The sequence below is a fragment of the Haemorhous mexicanus genome, chromosome 26 (assembly GCF_027477595.1).
Source record: "Haemorhous mexicanus isolate bHaeMex1 chromosome 26, bHaeMex1.pri, whole genome shotgun sequence".
Taxonomy (NCBI): Eukaryota; Metazoa; Chordata; class Aves; order Passeriformes; family Fringillidae; genus Haemorhous; species Haemorhous mexicanus.
In genome coordinates this window covers 1,921,022-1,934,463 of record NC_082366.1, presented here as the reverse complement: position 1 = coordinate 1,934,463, position 13,442 = coordinate 1,921,022, and the positions used below count along the sequence as shown (strand labels likewise).

Here is a 13,442-nt window from a genome sequence, read left to right as displayed (position 1 = left end):
CTAAAACACTCCAGTGCTGCTTTCTTCCAAGAGGATGGTATTTGTATTTGAGCTTCTAGCAGGTAGCTGGTTCAGCCTGAGTACACCACCTTATTTACATATTAATTTAAAAAATAATCATCCAAAACACCAGCAGTACCTACCTGTGTCCCTACAAATTCTGACAAAATTCATTTTCCCAATTTATCAACCAGGACTTTAAAAAGCTATTGGCCTACTTAGCAAATCAAGGGATATAAATGTGAGCTTTAATTTTAATAACATGCCATTACCTAACAACAAGTAATCCCTAAAGGGACATATTTGCACTTTTTAGGTCACTGAGGTATTTTGCCTCTTGCTGTTGACAGGCTATATTCAAATCACAGCCAAACACCTGTATTTAAATGCATTTTGCTTCCAAATTGACTAATTTCTTTCAGCTGTCTGTAATCTCATTTCAGTGCTTGCTGTGAGAGCAAGCCAGTCAGGCTCAAATTAGAAAATTTGATATGATTAAAGTGTCTAAATCACCTTGAAATATTAAGTTTGAGATAGATTAATGTTCATTTTGCCAAACACCCACTTTAATCCAATATGTTACAGAAGCAAAGCAATCCTCCCCATTCACAGAGAGAGCAGCCTGTACAATTCTCAATCTGAAGAATCAGCTCCCTCCTGAAACAGCTCTTGCCTTATTTAAGAAAAGGTAAAACTCATCTCTTTAGACTACTGCATTCCATAATCTAACATCACGATTTTCCCTATCAACCTGGAAATACAAAATCTCTCTGGTTTATATTAAACTTCATTGGTTTGCACAGTAAAATAGTCAAAGCACATATCCTCTACCAGAATCACAGCCAAAATACCTTCATTATCCCAACACTGCATGAATATCTCCATTTTATTTTCCTTATGTTTTCTCACTGCAGTTTCTGCTGCACTGACATCACCACCACCAACTCAAAAGGCACACGGTGTTTTCCATTACATAAAGCTGCACAGACAGACATACTCTGCCTTCACCATATAGATAACACATAAAAACTATTACCATATAGATTATGGCAATTTTGCAGCTTTAAGGGGAGGGGAAGCATGCTCTGGAGTATTTTTTCAGCTGTTGTTTAAATCCCACAAAGAACAACAACGAGACTACATGAAAGCCACTGAATTTCCCCTTTAACATTACAGAGACTAAAACTGACCAGCACTTGAATTCGGCATTTAAAGCAAAACAAGGGCCCCCAATTGTTTACATTCGTCTGCAGACCAGTTTTAAAACACGTGTAATGCTCCATCCTAAAAGCTTTCAGTCAGATAATTTGGAGAGGATTAGCAAGTGAGCAATTAGTACATGCAGTTCACATCAACTACGACGCCAATTAGCATCATAAATCAAACCAGCAACCCTCTGACTGAATCCTATTATGCGGGAAGCAAGATGTTCCAGTAAGCAAAATATTCCCAGAGAAGTGATGTCTTCCTGGAAGCCACCTAGGGCTCCTGAGCCCTGCTCAAATACTACTTTTATCAGCTATTAGGCAGCTCTCAAGGCAGGTGTCTGCTGTAGGTACTGATCACCTGGCACCCAGGCCCCAACACACATCCCCCCCTCCAGCTCCGGGGTCACACACCCGGGTATTCAGCCCAGCTTTTGCCCGCAGCAAGGTGTGCCCCACCCCACCTAAAGTTCATTTTCAAAGAAGTCAATAGCCAGATCCTTCCATCCATAAACTCATGTACTGTTGGACATCCAGATGCTCTCAACCTCATAGCGGTGAGGCATTTTTGAAGCTTAATTAATGTGGGTTAAAATCAGACTCTTATTTTGCATGAGAAAAATAATGAAAGGGGACTAAATGGATGAGTTGCCTCAGGGTATAGGAATCGTTTTCCTCAGCTTGTTTCTGCTCCTCCCTGCTTTCATTTACTCAGCTCCAAGGGTGGAACTACAGATTGCCATTCCAGTAGCAGAACTGCCATAGAAAAATGATAAACCACTCCAGCAAGGTCCCACCTGCACTCAGGCTGCAGCTATAGATTTTGCTGTATTCAGAACATACCAGCACAATTGTCAATTCTTACAGTCTCATCATCCATCATGCATGTCATCACCCTGTGCAGGGGCTCAGAAGCTGGCCCGAGGACTCCCAGAGATCCTTCAACCCCAAGCTTGCACAGCAATCCAAAACTCATTTTAGGAAGGAAAACTATTACTCGGCTTTATTCACAGTGGAAAGAAAATAATCCTATTAATTCTTTAGCATGTATTGAAAATATGAACAAAGCTTTACTACAAAAGCACTTTAAACTCTGCTACATCATTGATTTTATGTTCATGACAGCAATGGTACATTATTTTCCTTCACTGTCACTATTTATTAGATTTGATAGTTGACAATTGTACCCTTGGCAGCACAACCAATAACACCTTCTGGCCAGAAACAGAGATAGTGCAATTCATGACAAAGTGATTTTTATTATCAGAATCCTCACAATCAAATACTCACATCTCTTAAGACTTTCCAAGCTATCATTCTAGTTTTAGTGCTCAACAGTGATCCAAATGAGAGATTTACAGCCCATCTTTCTCTCTCTCCATACCTGCTCCATAACCTGCCTCCCACAGCAGCAGATATTAAGCTGTACGTCACTTCAGTGATAGTAAGTGCCTATCTCTGACTTTTGATTATTTCTTAACAGGCCAAATTTGTCATGTCACACCAGCTTACCTAAATATAAACACCTACCAGGCCTCCCCATGAGCTATACCATGGCTGTAACAGTTTACTGTGACCTAATATTAATTAATGTTTTCTCTTTCCACATCAGGAACAACTCAGTCACTGAAGCCTAACTCAGACCATTGCATAAAATTTACAAAAGAAAAGACACCAATATTATAACCTAAGAATCCAATGGCAGCTCAATTACTTCTTCTTACTATTCCAGCATTACTAAATGGATGAAATAAGTTTCCAAGAGATCCTTTGCACCCTGCAGTCAGATGAACTTTTTGAAAGCAGCATAGGTGATTTCTCAGGCCAAGTCTATGAGAAGTGCCATTGGTTCCTGCCATAAATTGGCTTTATGGATTTCTTGGCTGCATTCGTGTGCTACAGCTGCCACCGGAGGGCTGAGGGATGACCTGATTTTTGCCTTGGAGACATGAAAATTACTATAAACGTTCAAGCCACCTCAAGGAATTTCACTGAATGAGTAATTCTGACTGTAACAGTATAGAATGCAGGTGGGAAAAGGACCATTCCATCAATTTGCACCTGCTAACCTAGTTCAAAGCAGCAGATTTAAACTGCAGAGCCACAATCATTTTTATGCTTTGAGAACACTCCTGGATCCTTTCTACAATGCATTTACATAGCTCTAAAACTACCCTCCCTAAACTTCTAGGCAAGCCTACTTCAGATTGTTTCCAGGACCTGGACATGTATTTCAACTTCATGTTTATCAATCCATTCACAGCCTTAGACATTTCCATCTCCTTCCTCAGCTCCCTAGTTATGGAGCATTTCCCTGAGTTTGGATGGTGTATCTTTGAGGAGATTCACTGCTGGATGAAAAACAGCAGCTGTCCAAATACTGTCACCCTCCAGAACCACAGAATCTCCTGAGCTGGAATAATCCTGATCCACAAGGACCATGGATCCAACCCCCACCCTGCACAGACCCCCCAGCAATCTCACTCTGGGCATCCCTGGCAGCATTGTCCAAATCCTCCTGGAGCTCTGGCAGCCTTGGGGCTGTGCCCATTCCCTGGGGAGCCTGAGCAGTGCTCAGAACCCTCTGGGGGAAGAACCTTTCCCTAAAATCCAACCTAAACATCCCCAGTGCAGCTTCGTGCTGTTAGAAATGCTTTAACAAAGGGTTCCACAGATACTGGGGGAGAATTTAGGGAAAAGAAAAAGAAAAATAGTAGAAGTAACACCTCTTCAACACTAAACTTTCAAGTCCAATATTATTCCAACCAGCACAAAATTCCTCATTTGTCCACACACTGGCCAACTCAAAATTCACATGCCAGGCACCTGAGTTGGGATGTTGCCCAAGTGATGCAAACAGCTCCTGGCACACAAGGGGTTAACTCAGACACACCAGCACTTGGCAGGTTAAATAGGATCCATTTAAATGATTGCTGTCTGGGCATTCCAGTGCCATGCTTTTAGCATATTTCCTCTGGAGAGCACAGTTGCTGTGATACCAAAAAGACAGGCATCCTGGCTGCTGTCCTGAGCATGAGAAGCCCAAACAAAGATAAGGATCTCTCACATTCGAACCTACTGTATCTGTATAACCCAGTCCTGATGCTACAAAACACTGCAAGAGACTGCCTGACTGGCTGTGTCACTCCTCCCTCTGGTTATGGTACTGCAGAAGACAGTTGTAAATTATAGAGACAGTGGTAGAATTAATAAGACATTTACTAAAAGGAACAACATCTGTGGTTTTAGTTTAATAGAAAATGTAGGCACTACCAAGTCGAGGTTTTGAGTTAAGTCGTGTTGAGCACTGATTTGGTCTAAGCTATAAACAGTTCCTCAATCCCTTTAAAACAATGAAAAAAAAATTGAAAAATTTAAGCTTCTCACAGACAACCACAAAGCAATACACCCAAAGCTATAGATTCAATTCCAGTGCTCCCCAGAGTCCCTTTGCTTGCCTGTATCTTTCTTTGGGATAAAAGGGAAAATTACCAAACAAAATAACTGTCTCATCATTGGGTTTACATTCATTATCCAACTATGTAAACTAGTAACACTACAAAGGAAACACTGAAATTACATCTTTCACACAGATCAACCCTGTGGTTTTAGCTCTGGCTTCCTGAAGTGGTTAACTGGAGCTTATTTAAGCAGAAAGAAAGAAAAGTGAAAGAACAAGTCATTCTCTGGTTTAGAAATGCACCACTATCTTAACACCCTGTCATCTGTACCACTATGCAGGCTCCAAATAGATTAGTCAGGATCCTGAAATTGCATTAATGAGGCTGAATGTGCACATACTGATTAAGTAATACATCTGCTTCTACCCACTTAAGAAAAAAAATGATTAAATACTTCCAGAGGGCTTTGGAATTGCCAGCTGCCCACAATGGACTCACCACCACCAAGGAAACCTGACATCCTCACCATATCCACCTTGGGACTAAAATTTAAAACAAACTTTCTAAGAAATCCTAGATTCCTGGTAGCCAAAATACATCTAAGTGAGACGTTACCTTATTTCTAACATGGATCACAAGATTTATGGTGCATTTATAACCTTAGCACAATTACAAGAGAAGCACAAATTAACTGCAAACAACTTCAAAACCTACTAGGAAGTAGATGAAAAGTCTCTCCTTACAGACACTAGGTTAAAATCACCCTCCTTTTCAGTCTCCATTGGTACAGAAATCAGAAAAGTCAAACATCAAAAATCAGCAGCATCCCAACTTGTCTGCATCTGGCACTGTCTTTGCTCTGCTTCATGGTGTGAGGACAGGCAGGAACACAAAAGAGAAGCTGAGACACAGTTCTCCCTCAGTACAGGTTACTCAAAGTACAAACAGTGCTTGAAGGCAGTCAAGGACAAAAACTAATATAACAGAAGACAAATCTCTTACTCCCACAGACATCAGGATTATCAAAACTATTGAATATACCACTTGCTGTCTCAGAACAGAAAACTTTACCCACTGTAGATTACTAAGCAATCATTTTGGATTTGTTCCACAACTGCTATAAAGCCGTGTGTACGAAGGTCACACAAAAAACCCCTCACATAAAAACTAACAATTGCAGAAAGGGATGTTTGAAATGCACTGTCAGCAAAAGGTCACACAGCTGAGATGCAACTGAGTTCTGAGATTCTTTTGGAGCTTACATTACCTTTTCTTCAAAGATTGGCTAAAAATATCAACACTACCATTCACCTTGCTCATTGGTAAGGACAAAACCAGCCCCAGTGGTGACACAGTAGAGAACAGAGTATTCCTGAAGTCTGGGGAGTTGTTCAACTGCCTGGCACTACTCCAAGCCTCTCTCATTAGCCAAAAAGGATGCGGGATTTTTTAATTTCACTTACAAATATACTGCAGCCTTACAGTCATAAGTGCATCTCTTAAATATTAGCAATTAATGACAGAACTGAGGTGGGAATACGAGGTTTCACAGCATGATCACCTATTCCTTCAGGTGGCAAAGTTAAGGCTAAGCCCGTGGGTGCTTCAAGTGCTGGAAAAGAATCACTTCTCCTAATTGGAAGATAAGTCCTGTGAAGACACTTAGCTTGAGCACCGATGTCACCTCCCGGAAACCACAACTGCCATTTGTTAGTGCTCAGTACAATGCAGAACACAAACACAGCAACCCAGCTTCCAAAGTGTTTCCTTTTCCCAAGTGCCTGAGCTGAGCAAAGCAAATCCAATGTCCTATCTGCTGCACTGCCGAGCACTCCTCTTAGGGAGCAGGACTCATTTGCCAATTTAAATAGAAATAAAAACAGTGGTATGTATACACAGCAGCACAAACCCTTGTATCAGCATTACTGCCTGCTGCTTTCAACTAATCCCCCAAAGCAAATGGTGGGAGAAGGCTGGCACACTCCCTGAAAACTCTAAAGCCTCACTACACATTTGCTCCATCAACATCAGCTGATCCACAGCAGGTCTCCTTTTGTGCCCCAGGGAAAGAAGTTAGCCTCACAAGTTAATGGTTTAAGGCTTTCCTCTTGATCTTCTGCGCTTGCTCAAAAGCATCTGATATTTAATCATGCAGCTTTTGCAGAGAACAGCAGTGAAGCATATAATTTAAAGCCAGAATAAGACATTCCAGGAACTTCAGACACAACTATCAAACCTAGTTTTTAGTTTACAAGTACAGTTAATATCACACATTTGAATCTTGTTTACCCACACGCTGGAGTCTGACATCTTTGGCATTAACAAGAAATATCTTTCCATTTGCACATGAGCCACACTAACAGCAAAACATGTGCTGCATCTCACCAACTTCTTCACACTGGAAGTCTACAGACAACAAAAGTAGACCACAGAATGGTTTGGTTTGGAAGGGACCTTCAAGATCAACCAATTCCACCCCCTGCCATGGGCAGGGACCATCCCACTAGCCCAGGCTGCTCCAAGCCATGTCCAGCCTGGCCTTGAACGCTTGCAGGGATGGAGCAGCCACAGCTTCTCTGGGCAACCTGTGCCAGGGCCTCAGCACCCTCAGTGCTAAGCACCCTCTGAATGTTACCTTTGAGCCAGGTTAACAGCTCAGGGCATGAAGTTGCAGGTGCACAATCAGCAGAAGAGGGCATTAAGAGACTTGTCCCCAACAAGTTGCTCTGGCTGTGACAGGAAACAATCCTGACCCAAGTCAATGCTTACTGTGTTTGTGCAAGCTCAGAATCTACCTGGATACACTTACTCACCAACTCTGTGGGCAGATTCCCCACACCTGAATCACCTGAATTTAATCCCCCAGCAAACCAACAAAACAGCACATTCCCATGCTCTGTTGTGCTCAGCCAGCAAACTGAAACAAGATGGCTGTTTGCAATTTGACAGATCAGTCTGATTCCCCACAGTTTGAGTCACAGTTCCAAGATGCAAACATAACAAAAGCTCAAAGAGGCCGGTTGCTATTATGGTTTCTAGATGCAATTGTTTTATGTGATATCTGGAAGTTTCTTCAGCTTTGGTCAGTGATGCCTAAATAGCTGAACTACGCCACCATTGCTTTGATGTACTCAAACAATGTAACAAGTACCCAGAGAATCCCAGAATGGTTTGGGCTGGAAGGGACCTTAAAGCCCATCCCATTCCACCCCCTGCCAACAGGCAGGGACACCTTCCACTATCTCAGGTTGCTCCAAGTCCTGTCTAAGCTGGCCTGGAACAGTTGCAGTCTTGTATTTCCCTAGAGAAAACAATGCTTTTGCAGCACATGCATTTTTCAAGTAATTTGTCTCAGCCTTCAATAGCAGCAGAAGTGTTAAGACACAACTGCTGCCTCGACTCCAACACTGAGTATAACTCCTGCTGTAACACTGTTCTCAACATACTCAATGCCAGCATCCAAGGGGTTGCAAAGTTGGAGAGTTACAACAATCTAAGGCTCAGGTACTTCAAGAGTTTTAGCTCCACCCTGAATTACTTTATTTTCAAGAAACGGTACTTTTAAAAGTGACCAGAAGGAAAAAAATAAAGCCAGGTTTGTACCTTCTCCCATTTTGCCCCACCCACACACTTGCCAGTGTTATCTTTGCACTGCCTTGAGCAAGTTATTTCCAAATGTACAATCTCATTTCCCCTAAGACACATTATTTCTTCATAATCACTTAATAAACACCATTTCAAAATTAAAACTAGCATTAACAACATACCTTTTTAAAATTTACTTTTAACTGAAAAACTAGAATAAAGATCACAAAATGCTCTGGAACATAGCAATTCCTACCCACGTGATGTCTGGTATGGCATTCTTACCAATTCAAGCAATAATTTCCCCTTAAATAAATAAATAAATAAATAAAAAACTAATTGAGATCTCAACACCTGCTGCATCAGCATGTCAGTACTAAGTATATTAGTATTTTTACAGACTATTAATAATATGTACATCATCTTGGCTAAAGTGTTTTAAAGCCTTTTTGTGAAACATTAAAAATTAGGTTTTTCACCATCTTTCCTTGGTTTTCCATCTTGCTAAAGTTTATAAAAATGAAGTGCTAGTCTGAGCCTGGATGGTGAGAAACTGGAACTGACATATTCAGCTGTTACCTACCCTTGCAGATCACCACACCGTGGAACCTCAGCATATTTTCAGTACCCCAAAGACCACTGAAGGCAATTCATATTTTCTCTCCCCGTTTCTAAACACACAACATACTTTGTATAAGGAATGTTTAATGCTGACCAAGCAGTGGTCCTGTGAACTACAGAACATGGGAAGGCAGATTTTACTATGGTAAAGTCTGTGTAACAGACTAATAATATTAAATTACACTGTCATCAAGCTAATCTAACAGTCTAAGTTACTGTAAAACTGATTGGCTACTTAGCATGAACATCCTACCAAAAACACAGAACAAATGCTTTTGAACTGTTGGCTCTGCAACTCTGAGACACGCAAGAATCTGGAAGCAGCCCACTTTTATTTCAGCACCTTTATCCACTGAGGAAAAACTAATGAAGCAATATCCCCCAGACCTGTTTCATCCAGTATCACATGTAACTTAGAATAACACAAGGCAAGAAATCTCTGTGCAAAAAAGTAAGGACAAATCAATTCAGGACCCAGTTTAACACTTGCTCTCTTCATATAAGATAGCACTCTTGCACTTGAATATGAACAATGCTGCTGAAGGGGAAGTTTGAATTTCAGATTATTTCAAAAGTCTTTTGTCCACCAAGTATGCCCAGACACTCCTATGAACTCCAAATGTAAAAAGGAAGAGGGTTGACCTTGCCAATAAAACCTGAAGTGCTGGAAAGACAGTGCCACTCTACATAGGAAAGAAAACTCTAGAGATCAGTATTAGGAACTCTACTTCACTGAAAATCCCAAATTGCTTAAAATTCCAAGCATGTTCTTCTCCAGAGCTGTCAAACCTCTCTTGAGCAGGAGAGTATTAAATGAGCAGTTCAAGGAGCACATGTAGGTTGGAGTTGAGGTTTAAAGCAGCCTGAACTAACAAGTCTATACTCTTCTCTTTATGGGGTACAGTTCTCCTTGCAGTGGAAGGAACTCTTCCAGGAAGTTACTTCGTATTTTCTCACAGCAGCCACATGCCAACCACACCACAATTCCTGTCAGCGAACCTCAAGTACCCTGAGGTTAAAAGATTTTGTGATTTGGGGAGTTATCAGTAAAACACTAAACTCTTTGCAGCAAAATTGGAAGGCAAGCACCACAACCCAAATGTCTGCTTTTCCTACATTCAACACATGGCACTACCACATGGATTTAAAAGCTGCTATCAGTGAGAGAGTTAGCTAAAGGAGGTTTACCAAAAAATACAGCCTGGTGAAATTGTAATCCAAAGGGGTGAGGAGTTGTTGTTTTACCTCTGACTCTGTAACTATTCCATTTTTAAATATTTAAGAGCTAGCTGAAGAGCCCTCAGAAGATATACAATACACTCATTTTCTAGATAAATCGTTCCCAGCTATCAGAGCTACTGCTCTCATGACTCAGTGTCCAATAAAAGTTAGACAGCAAATGATCTGTGAAGGTTTTACTCATCCTCTCAGCTCTTGAAACATGTTTTTAGACTGCTATTTTGGTTTTCAAGTCTTTGTGATTGACAAATGAGCTGAGCCACAGTTAAGTAACAGAAATCATTAATACATGAAAAGACTATCACGAGTCACATGCTAAGGAGATAACTACATCCAGTGCTCCACATCCTCCTCCCACTACCACACAAGCTTGGCACATCACTGGAGCCCGAGCATCTTATTCACAAACACATTTATACCACGGAAACATGGATTAATTACCACTTGAAAAAACGCTCTGCTGCAGGCATCATCCATTGCACAGAAATCCAAACACAAGCAGCACAGAGAAGGGGACAGTGCTCGTGCTAGTTTTCCGACCAGATGTATTGATAAGTTTTAAACTCCTCAGGAGAGGAAAGAAAAGGCAAAGCACCCTCAGGAGAGGACAGCCCCACACCATAATCTCAGTAGTGACTAATAAAACAGAAAATATGCACAAATCTCTAGCACACACTTGGTCAGATGTAGATCTGAGTTGGGGACTGCTCTGTAATAAGTGACAGGCACTGCCAGCCTCCCTGCCGTGCCACACAACACACTAAACCCAAAAATATTCACAGCAAGATCCGGGATGTCTGTCTATTCAAGCTCCACTGCACAAGAGGCACACAAATAAATCTTTCAGGCAACAATCTCAATAGCAGCTTTTCCATCGGGACTTTTTGATTACATATCATTTAAAGACCAGCTAGGCCACCAACACAAGACGGTTTTAGGCAGCTCTATCTCAGCTGCTGTACATCAAACTCTGCTACCTTGAATCCCTTCCAAAACAGCGACAGGATACTCCAGTTGGAAAAGCACACGATGTGAAGCTCAGCAAGTTATCATGCAAAATAAGTCATAAATTTCTCCACAAAATACATATTCCTAGCCAATACCGATTGCTCTTTTTAACTCCACCGACAGTTAAGAAAAAAATATCTGCAGACTTCCCTACGCTGGTGATTTCTTTCCTTATTTTGTGCATCCTAAGCAGTTCAAGCCTCTGTAGTGCTCCTGCGGGGATAGACGCACATAAATCTAAGCTTAGAGGGCTGTTATCTCCATCTTGCCTCCCGACCTGTTTTTACACTACTGCACAGACCGACACCACTCTGTAACCCAGCTGCACGTCTTGTTTACCCACTTCACACCACCAAACCACAGCCCCACACTGTATCCATCACATGCTGCACGGAGCGCCGGAGAAAATTTCCTTTTCCCGAACCCTTCTGCAGGCAAAGCGAGCATCACCCTTCCCAGCCCGAAGGAGCCCGCTGCTCTCCCGCACAGCGGCAGCGGACGAGTAGCAGAACAACTTCTAAACCCCACAAATCCCAACAGAGGGGCCACCCGGGGCATGCAGCGCCGAGGAAATGATGGGGACCAAGCGGGAACATCCCCGGCTCCCTGAAAACGCCAGCCACGAGGGGTGGAGGAAGGGCAAGCAGCCCGGAGCGGGGAGGCGGCTGCTCCCCAGGACCCGCGGGCATGGGCTGGGGGGCACGGGGGCTGCAGTGCAAGGGGCCGGGGGAGATGGAGGGAAGTGGAGAGCAGGACCACGGGCATGGGAGATGAGGGGGAGTAGGGCCATGGAGGAGGCGGGGCGGCGGGGACAGGGCTATTTACAGGGTGGCAGTGTGGGGGAAGAAGGGGACCAGAAGGGAGGGCTAAGAAATAGAGACATGGGCTGGGGGAGGATGGATAAACAGAGCCATGGTCTTGAGGAAGGAGGGGGGGAGAGTGGATAAACAGAGCCATGCGCTGGGGGAGGCTTGAGACGGAGAACAGGACTGGCGGACGCTTGGTGCGGGGGAGCAGAGCAGTGGGCTGGGGGAGGTTTTCGGGGCGCAGGGCCATGGGCCAGGGAGGCTTTGGGGGGAGCAAGGGGCCATGGGATGGGGAGGCTTTGAGGGGTTCAGGGTCAGGGGGCTGGGGGAGGTTTTGGGGCATCCTCCGCCGCTCGCTCCCTCTCCCCGCGGTGCCGGGGCCGCCGTCTCACCTTCGATGGCGATGACATGCTCGCGGATCTGGTTCTGCAGCACGGGCTCCTCCACCCGCTCCAGCAGCTCGTAGATGGAGTAGATGTTGGGGTGCACCGACTCGAAGCGCTGGATCTCGGCCCGGATGGCTGCCGAGTTCGCCAGCTGCTGCTGGTAGTTCATGGCGCAGCCGCTCCGCTCCGGCCCCTTCACGCTGAGACCCCCGGGCGGCGGCGGGGGCGAGCCCGGGCCGCCGCCGCCGCCTCACTCACCGGACACCCCCCTCCCCCCGCCCCGTGCCGGGCCGGCAGCAGCGCCTCGGCCTCGCTGCGCGCTGTCACTTCACGACGGCGGCGGCGGGGCGGGGCAGGGCCGCCCCCGGCCCCATGGAGGGAGGGAGGAAGGACCCGCTCCCGGTCGCGGTCCCGCCGCCTCCTCAGCCCCTCACGGCTCCTGGTCCCGGTCCTGCCGCTGCCGCCGCCCCCGGTGCGCGCGCGCCCCCCCCCCCCCAAGCCAATGGCTGGGGCCCCCCCGCAGGCGCGCGCCCCCGCGGCAGCCAATGGTCGGGGCCCCGCCGCGGCCTCGCGCCCTCCCGCGCGCTCGCCCCGCGTCCTTCCCCGCTTGCCCCGCTTCACGCTGGCGCAGGCCACGCCCCTCCTTGTGACGTCACCGCGCAGGCCCCACACTGCCCCACCCTCGGGCACGCTGGGAAATGTAGTCCCGGAGGGAGGGGCTGAGGGAGGGTTGGGGTCGCGCCGCTCCGCGTCCCCTCGGGGACACCGGACCCGGCCCGGTCCCGCCCTGTTCGGGGGACTCGGGTGCCGCCCCCAGGAACACCCGGCTGCGCTCACCCCGCAGGGAAGGATGGAGCCCCTCACTGTGAGTCCTGCCCCGCGGCCGCCGGAACCCTGAAAGTGATGAAAGTAGGAGGTTTGCGCCCAAAGTCCGCCATTCACGCCTGGAATGGCAGCCCCAGCCCTGGAAGGGCTCCAGGCCAGGTTGGACATTGGGGGTTGGAGCACCCTGGGATCGTGGAAGGTGTGGGAATGGGATGATCCTTAAAGTTCATTCCAGCTGAAACTGCCCTATAATTCTATGACTTGTCAGAAATACTTGCGGAGTAATGAAGCACTGTTGGCATTACACAAACAGGGTTATTTGCAATATCCGCTGCAAGCCAGCTGTGCACTGTCAGCCACTGACCT

General features: G+C 45.5%; 1 protein-coding gene across 8 annotated transcripts in view; it reads right to left on the bottom strand.

Moving 5' to 3' along the window:
- AGAP1 (ArfGAP with GTPase domain, ankyrin repeat and PH domain 1) overlaps positions 1 to 12,725 on the bottom strand; it is a 329,227-nt gene extending 316,502 nt beyond the window's left edge. For 2 of the 8 annotated variants that reach the window (XM_059868340.1, XM_059868339.1), the window contains exon 1: positions 12,258 to 12,725. In XM_059868340.1, the coding sequence (XP_059724323.1) occupies positions 12,258 to 12,420 (163 nt within the window). In that variant the 5' untranslated portion in view covers positions 12,421 to 12,725. The remainder of the gene's footprint in view (positions 1 to 12,257) is intronic. The other 6 variants (XM_059868337.1, XM_059868341.1, XM_059868338.1 and 3 more) reach the window with 5 other exon arrangements.
- Between the last annotated feature and the right edge of the window lie 717 nt (positions 12,726 to 13,442).